We start from the raw sequence: 13,167 nt of genomic DNA, 5'->3' as shown, positions 1-13,167 counted from the left end.
GACTAGCTGACTCTCTTCTGCTTCTTTGGCTATGACAGCCCTTACTGTCAGTCTTCTTAGTACTTGGCCACTCTGTTCTTTGTTTAGTAGTGAGGTAAATAAGATGGTACCCAACAAAAGAAACAAAAAATCAAAGTATATGAGCATACAGATCATAGATTCCATATAGATAGGATAACTGGATTTTGGCTATAAGGAATCACAGACAGTGCTGCTTACCAGATAAATAGATCCTGTATAGGTTTATATACTTGAACCATACTTATTTATCTAGCTCATAATCTACCTTTGGTGAACCTACTGGTGTATCCTCAGTACACCAAAATATGAAATACATAGGCGTTTCTTTTTTAAAATTGTTTAAAACATTTATTTACTTTTGAGAGACAGAGAGATATAGAGCTTGAGAGGGGTAGGGGCAGAGAGAGAGGGAGACACAGAATCCGAAGCAGGCTCCAGGCTCCAAGCACAGAGCCCAACACAGGGCTTGAACTCACAAATGGTGAGATCATGACCTGAACCCAAGTCAGACTCTTAATGTACCCCTTAAACTGTAAGACTTTTCTAAGGAATCCAAACCAAAGAAAGCACTCTTGAGAGCACAAAGCACAAGAGAAACACAGGAAATAACCCAGTATGAGTGATAAACACTGTGTTTTTAAAAGGGCAATCCTGGGGCACCTGGGTGGCTCAGTTGGTTGAATGTGGGACTCTTGCTTTCGGCTCAGGTCATTATCTTTTGATTTGTGGGTTTGAGCCCTGCATTGGACTCCATGCTAGATGTGAGGCCTACTTGGGATTCTCTCTCCCTCTGTCTCTGCTCTTCCCCCCCTCCTGTGCATTCTCTCCCTGTCTCGAAATAAATAAATAAACTTTAAAAAAAAGTGAAATCCTGTTTGGTACTAGAAGATATTATTCTTCTTGGGTGGAGTCAAGGGATGCCCTACCTCCATTCCAATGTTTCCTAAAGAATAAAAATTGGAAACCCTGAAGTCAGGCCCTGTCCAAGTATATGGATTAGGGGGCTGGGCTTTTCTAGGACCTCCATGTATTCTGCTGAACAGAGCTCTCCATAAGCTAGTCCTAAACTCTGAAGGAAAGTGGGGCTTAGTAAGTAATTGTGCTTGTTGAGGCTAAACAATATATAGTGGCTGAAAGCAGAGACTTTAGAGTCAGACTCTTTTGTCACAGACTTGGCTTCAGTACTTACTGGATGTATAATTTTTATCAAAAAAGTTTGCCCCTCTTTGTTCCTTTCAATTATCTGGAAAATTAGGATAACAATACTATTACTCTTAAGTGTTTATTTAAAGGACTAAATGTGCTAATGAATATAAACATTCGGCGTAATGTGTAGCACATGGTAACTGTTCAGTTAATGTCAGCAAATATTGATATGGTGATGATGATGATGATGGTGATGATATTGATTATTCAAAAACTTCATTGAGATAGGTTAAGAGACCCATGGAAACCTGAATTTTACTCCATATAGAACACATATTTTCTATGTTAATGTATTTTGTCCTACATTTTAAGGGACTCTGGATTTTTAACTTGTACAGAATACTTTACATGGCCTCACCCAGCAACTACTCCACTGCTCCAGTCTCCGAATTCCTCCTCATCTGCTTCCCTAACTACCAGAGTTGGCAGCATTGGTTGTCTCTGCCCCTCAGCCTCCTTTTCCTCCTGGCCATGGGGGCCAACGTCACCCTCCTGCTCACCATCCAGCTGGAGGCCTCTCTGCACGAGCCCATGTACTACCTGCTCAGCCTCCTCTCCCTGCTGGACATCGTGCTCTGCCTGACTGTCATCCCCAAGGTCCTGGCCATCTTCTGGTTTGACCTCAGGTCCCTCAGCTTCTCTGCCTGCTTCCTCCAGATGTTCATCATGAATTGCTTCCTTGCCATGGAGTCCTGCACATTCATGGTCATGGCCTATGACCGCTATGTGGCCGTTTGCCACCCACTACGATACCCATCCATAATCACCGACCATTTTGTGGTTAGAGCTACCATATTTGTTGTGGCCCGGAATAGCCTCTTTTTCCTTCCTGTTCCAGTCCTTTCTTCCCGACTCAGATATTGTGCAGGGAACATCATCAAGAACTGCATCTGCACTAACCTGTCTGTGTCCAAACTCTCCTGTGATGACATCACCTTCAACCGGCTCTACCAGTTTGTGGCAGGCTGGACCCTCCTGGGCTCTGACCTCATCCTTATTGTTCTCTCCTACTCCTTCATCCTGAAAGCTGTGCTAAGGATCAAGGCTGAGGGTGCTGCGGCCAAGGCCCTGAGCACGTGCGGTTCCCACTTCATCCTCATCCTCTTCTTCAGCACCATCCTGCTGGTTCTGGTCATCACTAACCTGGCCAGGAAGAGAATTCCCCCAGATGTCCCCATCCTGCTCAACATCCTGCACCACCTCATCCCCCCAGCTCTGAACCCCATTGTTTATGGTGTGAGGACCAAAGAGATCAAGCAGGGAATCCAGAAACTACTGAGAAGGTTGTAAGAGGTAAAATGGATAACAACTAACCCAGGGAATAGAAATTGATAGTGGGCAATTGTTTTTATGATGCATAGGGACTTTATATTTTTTTAATTTTATTTTTAATTTTTTAAAATTTACATCCAAATTAGTTAGCATATAGTGAAACGATGATTTCAGGAGTAGATTCCTTAATGCCCCTGACCCATTTAGCCCATCCCCCCCTCCCACAACCCCTGCAGTAACCATCAGTTTGTTCTCCATATCTATGGGTATCTTCTGTTTTGTCCCCCTCCCTGTTTTTATATCATTTTTGTTTCCCTTCCCTTACGTTCATCTGTTTTGTCTCTTAGTCCTCATATGAGTGAAGTCATATGATATTTGTCTTTCTCTGACTAATTTCACTTAGCATAATACCCTCCAGTTCCAACCATGTAGTTGCAAATGGCAAGATTTCATACGTTTGATAGCTGAGTAATATTCCATTCTATATATGTACCACATCTTCTTTATCTATTCATCCATTGATGGACATTTGGGCTCTTTCCATACTTTGGCTATTGTTGATAGTGCTGCTATAAACATGGGGGTGCATGTGTCCCTTTGAATCAGCACACCTGTATCCCGTGGATAAATGCCTAGTAGTGCAATTGCTGGGTCGTAGGGTAGTTCTATTTTTAGTTTTTTGAGGAACCTCCATACTGTTCTCCAGAGTGGCTGCACCAGCTTGCATTCCCACCAACAACGCAAAAGAGATCCTTGTTCTCTGCATCCTCACTGCAGAGAAGTGGCTGTTCTTGTGCCAGTACCATACTGTCTTGATGATTACAGCTTGGTAGTATAGCTTGAAGTCTGGGATTGTGATGCCTCCTGCTTTGGTTTTATTTTGCAAGATTGCTGTGGCTATTCAGGGTCTTTTCTGGTTCCATACAAATTTTAGGATTATTTGTTCTAGCTCTGTGAAGAATGCTGGTGTTACTTTGGTAGGGATTGCATTGAATATTAAATTGCTTTGGGTAGTATCGACATTTTAACAATATTTGTTCTTCCTATCCAGGAGCATGGAATCTTTTTCCATTTTTTTGTGTCTTCTTCAATGTCTTCCATAAGCTTTCTATAGTTTTCAGCATGTAGAATTTTCACCTCTTTGGTTCGATTCATTCCTACGTATTTTACGTTTTTTGGTGCAACTGTAAATGGTATTGATTCCTTGATTTCTCTTTCTGTCACTTCATTGTTAGTGTATATGAATGCAACCGATTTCTGTGCATTGATTTTATATCCTGCAACTTTGCTGAATTCATGAATCAATTCTAGCAGTTTTTGGTGGACTCTTTGGGTTTTCCATATAGAGTATCATGTCATCTGTGAAAAGTGAAAGTTGACCACCTCCTGGCTGATTTGGATGCCTTTTATTTCTTTGTGTTGTCTGATTGCAGAGGCTAAGACTTCCAATACTATATTGAATAACAGTGGCGAGAGTGGACATCCCTGTGTTGTTCCTGACCTTAGGGGGAAAGCTCTCAGTTTTTCCCCATTGAGGATGATATTAGCGTTGGGTCATTCATATATGGCTTTTATGATCTCGAAGTATGCTCCTTCTATCCCTACTTTCTTGAGGGTTTTTATCAAGAAAGGGTGCTGTATTTTGTCAAATGCTTTCTCTGCATCTATTGAGAAGATCATATGGTTCTTGTCCTTTCTTTTATTGATGTGATGATCATGTTAATTGTTTTGCAGGTATTGAACCAACCCTGCATCCCAGGTATAAATCCCATTTAGTCGTGGTGAATAACTTTTTTAGTGTATTGTTGGATCTGGTTGGCTACTATCTTGATGAGGATTTTTGCAACCATGTTCATCAGCGGTTATTGGTCTATACTTCTCTTTTTAGTGGGGTCTCTGGTTTTGGAATCAAGGTAATGCTGGCTTCCTAGAAAGAGTTTGGAAGTTTTCATTCCATTTCTATTTTTTGGAACAGCTTCAAGAGAATAGGTGTTAACTCTTCCTTAAATGTTTGGCAAAATTCTCCTGGAAAGCCATCCGGCCCTGGACTCTTGTTTTTTGGCGATTTTTGATTACTAATTCGATTTCCTTACTGGTTATGGGTCTGTTCAAATTTTCTATTTCTTCCTGTTTCAGTTTTGGTAGTGTATATGTTTCTAAGAATTTGTCCATTTCTTCAGATTACCTATTTTATTGGCATATAATTGCTCATAATATTCTCATTATTGTTTCTATTTCTGTTGTGTTGGTTGTGATCTTTCCTCTTTCATTCTTGGTTTTATTTATTTGGGTCCTTTCCTTTTTCCTCTTGATCAAAGTGGCTAGTGGTTAATCTATTTTGTTAATTCTTTCAAAGAACCTGCTTCTTGTTTCATTGATATGTTCTACTGTTTTTTTTTTGGGGGGGGGGTTTCTATAGCATTAATTTCTGCTCTGATCATTATTATTTCCTGTCTTCTGCTAGTTTGGGGTTTTATTTGCTGTTCTTGCTCCTTAAGGTGTAAGGTTAGGTTGTGTATCTGAGATCTTTCTTCCTTCTTTAGGAAGGCCTGGATTGCTACATACTTTCCTCTCATGATTGCCTTTGCTGCATTCCAGAGATTTTGGGTTGTGGTGTTATCATTTTCATTGGCTGCCATATACTTTTTAATTTCCTCTTTTTAAAAAAAAATTTTTTTTTAAGTTTATTTATTTTTGGGACAGAGAGAGACAGAGCATGAATAGGGGAGGGTCAGAGAGAGAAGGAGACACAGAATCTGAAACGGGCTCCAGGCTCTGAGCTGTCAGCACAGAGCCCGACGCAGGGCTCGAACTCACAGACCGCAAGATCATGACCCGAGCTGAAGTCGGCCGCTCAACCGACTGAGCCACCCAGGCGCCCTTAATTTCCTCTTTAACTGCTTGGTTAGCCCATTCATTCATTAGTAGGATGTCGTTAGTCTCCAAGTATTTGTTACCTTTCCAAATTTTTTCTTGTGATTGATTTCGAGTTTCATAGCATTGTGGTATGAAATTATGCATGGTATGATCTTGATCTTTTTGTACTTAGGGATGATTTGTGTACTGGTATATGGTCTATTCTGGAGAATGTTCCATGTGCACTGGAGAAGAATGTATATTCTGCTGCTTTAGGATGAAATGTTCTGAATATATCTGTTAAGTCCATCTGGTCCAGTATGTCATTCAAAGCCATTGTTTCCTTGTCGATTTTTTGATGAGATGATCTGTCCATTGCTGTGAGTGGGGTGTTGAAGTCTCCTACTATTATGGTATTACTATCGATGAGTTTCTTGTTGTTTATGATTAGTTGATTAATATATATGGGTGCTGCCACATTTGGCACATAAATGTTTACAATTGTTAGGTCTTCTTGGTGGATAGACCCCTTGATTACGATATAATGCCCTTCTGCATCTCTTGATACAGTCTTTATTTTAAATCTAGATTGTCTGATATAAGTATGGCTACTCAGGCTTTCTTTTGTTTACCATTAGCATGATAAATGGTTCTCCATCCCCTTACTTTCAATCTGTAGGTGTCTTTAGGTCTAAAGTGGGTCTCTTGTAAACAGCATATAGATGGATCTTGTTTTCTTATCCTTTCTGTTACCCTATGTCTTCTGATCAGAGCATTGAGTCCACTGACATTTAGAGTGAGTACTGAAAGATAGGAATTTACTGCCATTATGATGTTTGTAGAGTTGGAGTTTCTTGTGGTGTTCTCTGGTCCTTTCTAATCTTTTGTTGCTTTTGGTATTTATTTATTTGTGTGTGTGTGTGTGTGTGTGTGTGTGTGTGTGTGTGTGTGTATATTTATCTTTTCTCCCCTCAGAGTCCCCCCTTAAAATTTCTTGCAGGGCTCATTTACTGGTCACAAACTCATTTACTTTTTGTTTGTCTCAGAAACTTTTTATCTCTCCTTCTATTTTGAATGACAGCCTTGCTGGATAAAGAATTCTTGGCTGCATATTTTTCTGATTCAGCACACTGAATATATCCTGCCACTCCTTTCTGGCCTGCCCGGTTTCTGTGGATAGGTCTGCTGCAAACCTAATCTGTCTTCCCTTGTAGGTTAGGGACTTTTTTTCCCTTGCTGCTTCATGATTCTCTCCTTGCCTGAGTATTTTGTGAATTTGACTAGGATATGCTTTGTTAATCGTTGGTTTTTGTTGAATCTACTGGGGGTCCTCTGTGCTTCCTGGATTTTGATGTCTGTGTCTTTCCCCAGGTTAGGAAAGTTTTCTGCTATAATTTGCTCTCATAACCCTTCTACCCCTATTCTCTCTCTTCCTCTTCTGGGACCCTTATGATTCTAATGTTGTTCCTTTTTAATGAGTCACTGATTTTCTAATTCTTTTTTTTTTTAACGTTTATTTATTTTTGAGACAGAGAGAGACAGAGCATGAATGGGGGAGGGTCAGAGAGAGAGGGAGACACAGAATCTGAAACAGGCTCTGGGCTCTGAGCAGTCAGCACAGAGCCCGACATGGGGCTCGAACCCACATACCGTGAGATCGTGACCTGAGCCGAAGTCGGACGCTTAACCGACTGAGCCACCCAGGCGCCCCACTGATTTTCTAATTCTTAAATCGTGCTCTTTTGCCTTAATCTTCCATTATTTTTCTGCTTCGTTATTCTGTATAAGTTTGTCATCTATATCGCTGATTCTCTGTTCTGCCTCATCCATCCTTGCCACCGCTGCATCGATCTGTGATTGCAGCTCAGTTATAGCATTTTTAATTTCATGCTGGCTATTTTTTACTTCTTTTATCTCTTCAGAAAGGGAGTCTAATCTGTTTTCAACTCCAGCTAGTATTCTTATTATCGTGATTCTAAATTCTGGTTCAGACATCTTGCTTGTGTCTGTGTTGGTTAAATACCTGGCTGTCGTTTCTTCGTGCTCTTTCTTTTGGAATGAATTACTTTGTTTTGTCATTTTGAAGGGAGAAAAGGATTTAAGGAGGTAGAAAAATTGAAATGAAAATTTAAAAAATATTAAAATTAAAAATTAAAAAAACACACAAATCGAATAGATGACGAGTTTTGGTCTGGGTGTTGGTCTACGTGTGTTTTGGTCTGGGTAGTGAAAGTTGTTTGACAGATTAGAGAAAGAAAAAAGAGGGGGGAGAAAAGAAACAAAAAAGAAATCGTTTGAGAATTTGAAAAAATGAATACACTGAAGTAGACTAAAATGAGATGATGAGGGTAAAATAAATTAGAAAAAATATACACAAAAGTAAAGAATATAGTAGAAAAAATTAAAGAAAAATATTTTCCATAAAAATTAAAAATAAATATGAATATTTTTGTTTTTTGTATTCAAGAAAAAATGAAAAAGAGGAAAAAGATAAAAAAAGAAAAAAGAAATCGTTTGAAAATTTGAAAAAGTGAATACACTGTAGTAGACTAAAATAAAATTATGGAAGTAAAATAGAATTTGAAAAAATTGCCATAAAAGCAAAAATACAGTAATGAAAATTAAATAAGAATATTTTTAATAGAAATTGAAAGTAAAAATGAAGTTTTTCTCTTTCTGCATTCAAGAAAAAGAAAAGAAAGGAAAAAGAGATGAAAAAAGAAAGAAAAAGAAAAAAAGGAAATTGAAAATTTGAAAAGGTGAATACACTGAAATAGACTAAAATAAAATGATGGAAGTAAAGTATAAATTGAAAAAAATTACACAAAAGTAAAAAATATTGTAATAAAACTTAAAAAATATTTTTAATATCTTAATATTTTAATAAAAATTGGAAATAAAAATGAATTTTTCTTTCTGTATTCAAGAATTGTAAAAGATAAAAAGAAAAAAAAGAAAGAAAATTGAATAGATGAACTTGCTAACAGATTGAAGTAGGACTGAAATTGCTTTGTTTTCCCTTAGAAGTGAGTCTATGTAGCTCTTTATAGTCCATAAATCAAGCCATCAGTGAGACTTGTGTTTGAAGACCAAAGTTGGCCCATTTGGGTGGGGCTCAGTGTAACAGCTCTGCTCTCCACTAGATGGCACTGCTAGCCTACTTGGGTGGATTGTTTCGGTGCTTGTAGGTGCATACGCGCATGCGTGGGAGCGGTGAAAATGGCATCACCCAGCTACCCAGTCTGTTCTCCCAGATCAGCAATCGTGCCCTGGTCCTCTGTCTTCAGCTCTCATCGACTCTCTGCTTTTTCACTCTCTGTGACCAGGCCCCAGGCATTACCTCTCTCCCGAGTTTTGTCTCAGATGCAGCTATTTTCCCCGGCCCCTTACTTCCAAAGGACTGTGGCTTTGACCAGCTCTGCCCCTCTGTGGGAGGGTGTCACTGAGCAATGGCTGAATGAGCAATGGCCGAATATTGGCTGCACCCAGGAATGCTTGCTGGACCCTGCTGCTGCCTGTGCCCGGAGACTGTGGCCAGGTGCCAGCCCGTCCCAGAAAAAGTTTGTGAGACAGAGTAGCAGCAGTGTTGCAGGGTTTATGGAAAATCACAACACACATCTGGCACCAGGCTTCACACTTAATGACCTTGTTCCAGCACCAACGAATGTGGCCATTTTCTGGAGTCTGCTGGGACCAGGTGGCTTCACCAGTCTCTACCAAATGTCCTCCCAGCAGTGGAACTGCTTTTTCCCATGTGGCCCGAGAACCTCCTGGACCCCACTCTGCTCCTGGGGATTTTCCCTTCCCACCAGTGCACCGCCAGGTATCGAGCTGAGGAGTTCCAGCCTTTGCACTTCCCTTGTTTACAGTCTTAATGGAATTTAAACCCTCTCCTTTCTCCCTTTTTAGTTTAGTCCCTGTGGCTATTTCCAATTTTCTACTTTCTCTCCAGCTGCTTTTGGGCAGGGGGTGCTTTTCCCGTATGCTCCCACCCCCTCCCCCCAGTCTCCATCCTCTCTCTGCCCACAAAAGCGGTTCCCTACCTTTCACAGCTTCAGTCTCCCCACGTTCAGCTCTGTGCGCTGCGTACCTGCTGAATTCTGTGGTTCAGGTTGTGCAGATTGTTGTTTTAATCCTCCAATCAGTTTTCTAGGTGTGTAGGATGGTTTAATGTTGGTCTGGCAGTATTTCATGGATGTGAGACACACAAAAAGCTTCCATGCTTTTCTGCCATCTTAGCTCCTCTGGGACTGTAAACAGTTACTGCAGGAATAAGTTTGGATTTCACATTCTCCAAATTTTCAATTGAATTATGGGGTATTCATATCCTGGGTCCTGTTTTCTCTGAACTGACTGGAACCTTAGTTTTGCATTATGGAGTTTCTGGCAGTTTCTTGGCCTCACCTGTGTGAGAAGGATGTGTCAAGCCATAATTACAGGACCTTAATTAGAACAATACTGTTTTCCAAGTAAAGAAGTAATGGTATTCCACTCACATTCAGTGCCTCTGAGTTTCCTCAATTGCTTAATACTTAGATATGTATTATTTCTCTTGTTTCTACCTGACACAGTTCAAGCTGGTTTTGTGTCATGAATGGGTCTCCTGTGGAGATACAGAGTTGGCTCCAGAACTTTGATTCTTATCATGAGGGAATGACATGTGTCACTCACTGCCTTCTCTAAGCCCTCCCAGACATTGTCCATATACTTACTTAATGCCACTTTCCTGGAGTATGAATTTCCTGTAATTCTCTCCTTTAATATTTGATGAATTAAAACATTTTAAGATGACTCATTTTTGTGAGTTTGTGCTTTGTTTCAAGTGAAAGTGTGTCTCCTGTATTCAGATGTGCTTCACTAACTTTTGTCTTCATCCTCTCGTATATGACTGCCATCAGCCTTCAGGCACTATCTGCATCCCCACTTTTTTTCTGTTTATCTTAGTTATACAGGTAAATTGACTTATTCAGTCTACTTTCAGCTCTGTTGTGTCAATCCTCACATCCTGTGCTGGTGCCAAAATAGTGTCCTCTGGGATCCAGACATCCATATTAGTGGGTTATTTGAACAAGGATAAGTGTGTTTCATTCTTTGCAATTCCCTTCCTGCTTATGCCCTGAAAATGGTAGGGACTCAGATATTGGCCAGTGTTTCCTGGGATTAATTTACCTTGGCAACAGATCCCCCTTTTGGATACTGAGAGTGTCACATATAAGAGCCTTTTGAGAATATCTTCTAACATACCTAGCTGATCTATGATGACGGTAGTTATTTGGGGGGAATTTATAAAATAATTTATCATTCTTATAGCATTATCTTTCACCAAAGTAGTAGCTTTGATCCACTCTCTCTTCTCTGTTCCACAGGTCCAAAGATTGATCCTGACCAAAGTATGAACTTCTCAAGCACTGTTCTATTCGCCCATCATTTCAGTTACTCTTAGCTCATTATTTTCAGATTATGCCCACTGATATTTTTTCTTAAAGTCTATGTTCAAGAATCTTCTCCCACATAGAAAACCAGTACGTGTCTTCATTTGACAAACTGTCAGTTTCAATGGAAACTCCACCTACTTTTACAATCCTTCCCTTTATTCACCCCAGCAGAATTAATCTATTTTTAGCCACGTGTGTATCTCCCTCTGATACTAGATTATTAATTCCTCTGAGTTTGTTGAAGAGTTTTATTTGTCTTCTTAACTTTATGTACTGAGAGCTGGTAACACAATTATTTACTTATTTGTTATTTTGTTGAACTACAGTGAATAATTGATATGAATTATGTTTTTATTATTTCTTCTGAAAATTTCTTAGGGGAAGATCAAGTTGTTAATATAATGTATTTTTCAAAACACTTTACAAAAACCTTATATAGCTCACAGTTCAGTGTGGTGTTATATACCAAAGAACTTAAGACTATTTCTCTTGGAATAAGATAAGAAGGAATCTTTATTTATTTGAATCCCAGGTATACCATTGTGGCCACTGACTAGATGTGTAACTTTTTACTCACTGATCTGAGCTCTCGTTTTCTCATGTAAGAAGAGTGATAACTGACTTTTATTATGTGATTTATCAGATTATTGGTTGACAATCTATGGAAAGCTTTTCAACCATATACTTAAACATGCTAATAACTTTTAGATGGCAACTCATTTCATCATTTTCCTATAAACATTGATTTCTCAAATGTCTTCAGAAGAAGATGCTCTTCATTATTTTATATACCACAATGCATTTCAGAGATGCTTTGCCTTTCCCTGTGTGTCATTCCTCTTCCCCAGTGCAATTTCTTGATTATTGTGCACCACTGTCTTATAAAATCCTTTCCTTACTTAAAGCTCAGGGTCATGTTGTACCATGGCACCCTCAATCGTTTCTTGTTCTAACTCATCTTTTAAAACCTTGGTCTTGCTGCCTCAGTTTAGATGTTGGCAGTTGCCTAATAGTCTGGTTGGAATGGATCCAGACTAAAAGCACCTCTATTCACAATGAAAGACTCTAGGCTGTACATGAACAGAGAACAGAAAAAATTTTAAAAATGATATGAAGTTACCCAGTGAGGAGCATATGCTCACAGAGTCGCTACATATATTTCTACAATTTTTTATGTTACTATTTTATTTTTTTTAATTTAGAAAGTTTTAATTTTTTTATAATTTACCTCTTAAAGCACACAAAAATGTTTGGTAGATTGTCCACATTGGCAATCACTTTTTTTTTTTAATTTCTGGATACTCAGAATTTCATATCTATAGGGATTTTAAAGTCACCAAATCTAGAGTCCTCTTGGAATTTCCACTAAAGACTATTTGATAAATAAGAATTCAAGATTTGCTTAATTTCCTCATTGATAAGAAACTATCTTCTGCCACTTGGGACAGAAAGCGTTGATTTCTGTTTCGGATTTTAAAAAGAGACCCTCTCACTTGCCCGCAGTTTTTCCTTGGGCCCATATGGAAACTTTCTGGTGAATTAAATTTCTAGTACTAGCTTCAGTCATTTTAACAATATTCCATTTGGGAGCTTGCAGAACTGATAGTTCTAAAACAGGTATAATATTCACTCCCTTTCCACATAATTTCTCATTTCCTTATACCGTGCTTTCTCCTATATAAGTCCTATTAGGTTACTGATTGTTGCTCACTTTTGCATTTCCTACTGAGACAAGCAGAATAACAAACACATAAAAGATGTTTAGCAGATGCATATGAAATAGATTAACAAAATGTGAAATGCAGTAAAATGAGAGAATGAAATGATATGTGGAATGAAGTATATAATAAAATGGAATGTGAGAGGTAAATTTTATATTTAGGAGTGTGGTTCTAAATGACTGGTATCTCTAATACAGTCAAACACTCCAAGCATGGGATTCTCTGGGCAAAGTGCTACAAACCTCTGTTTTTTCTTTCTTTTTGTATTTAAATGCATACATCTTTCCTTCACCTTTGGAAGTATGTAGGTTTATGTAAGAATGTGTGTAGGCTTAGGCAGGTAGGTATGTTTGTGCAGGATGTAATACTTCAAGGAACCATGAGGACAGGAAACTCAAAGTATCTTTGTTATCTTTTGACTTGCAAGAGAGGCAACATTATATCTTTAGCAATTTCAGGGAGCCCAGCAAAGAACATAAGGCAAGAAGTTGAAGAGTCACATACTGGCAGCTGACTACTAAATGAATAAGACCTCCACTTAGAGGAAACTTTACATAGTACCTTCAAAATATCCATTTAAACAGTTAGCACAAGATGAGTCAGTTAGAGAAAGAAAAGAACTGTATGTATCACTTGCATGTGGAATCTAAAAAATA

The 13,167-nt window shown here is 38.9% G+C and overlaps 1 protein-coding gene across 1 annotated transcript in view; it reads left to right on the top strand.

Annotated features, from left to right (window-relative positions):
- The window catches only part of LOC122199834 (olfactory receptor 56A4), a 37,202-nt gene extending 26,321 nt beyond the window's left edge, over nt 1-10,881 (top strand). Inside the window, exons 2-3 of the mRNA XM_042905181.1 lie at nt 1,540-2,520; nt 10,722-10,881. Coding sequence (XP_042761115.1) covers nt 1,576-2,517 — 942 coding nt within the window. The 5' untranslated portion in view covers nt 1,540-1,575 and the 3' untranslated portion in view covers nt 2,518-2,520; nt 10,722-10,881. The remainder of the gene's footprint in view (nt 1-1,539; nt 2,521-10,721) is intronic.
- The last annotated feature ends 2,286 nt before the right edge of the window (nt 10,882-13,167 follow it).

This window comes from Panthera leo, chromosome D1, assembly GCF_018350215.1.
Source record: "Panthera leo isolate Ple1 chromosome D1, P.leo_Ple1_pat1.1, whole genome shotgun sequence".
Taxonomy (NCBI): domain Eukaryota; kingdom Metazoa; phylum Chordata; class Mammalia; order Carnivora; family Felidae; genus Panthera; species Panthera leo.
Note: the sequence above shows the minus strand (reverse complement) of the source record. Positions and strands in the feature narration are given on the sequence as shown.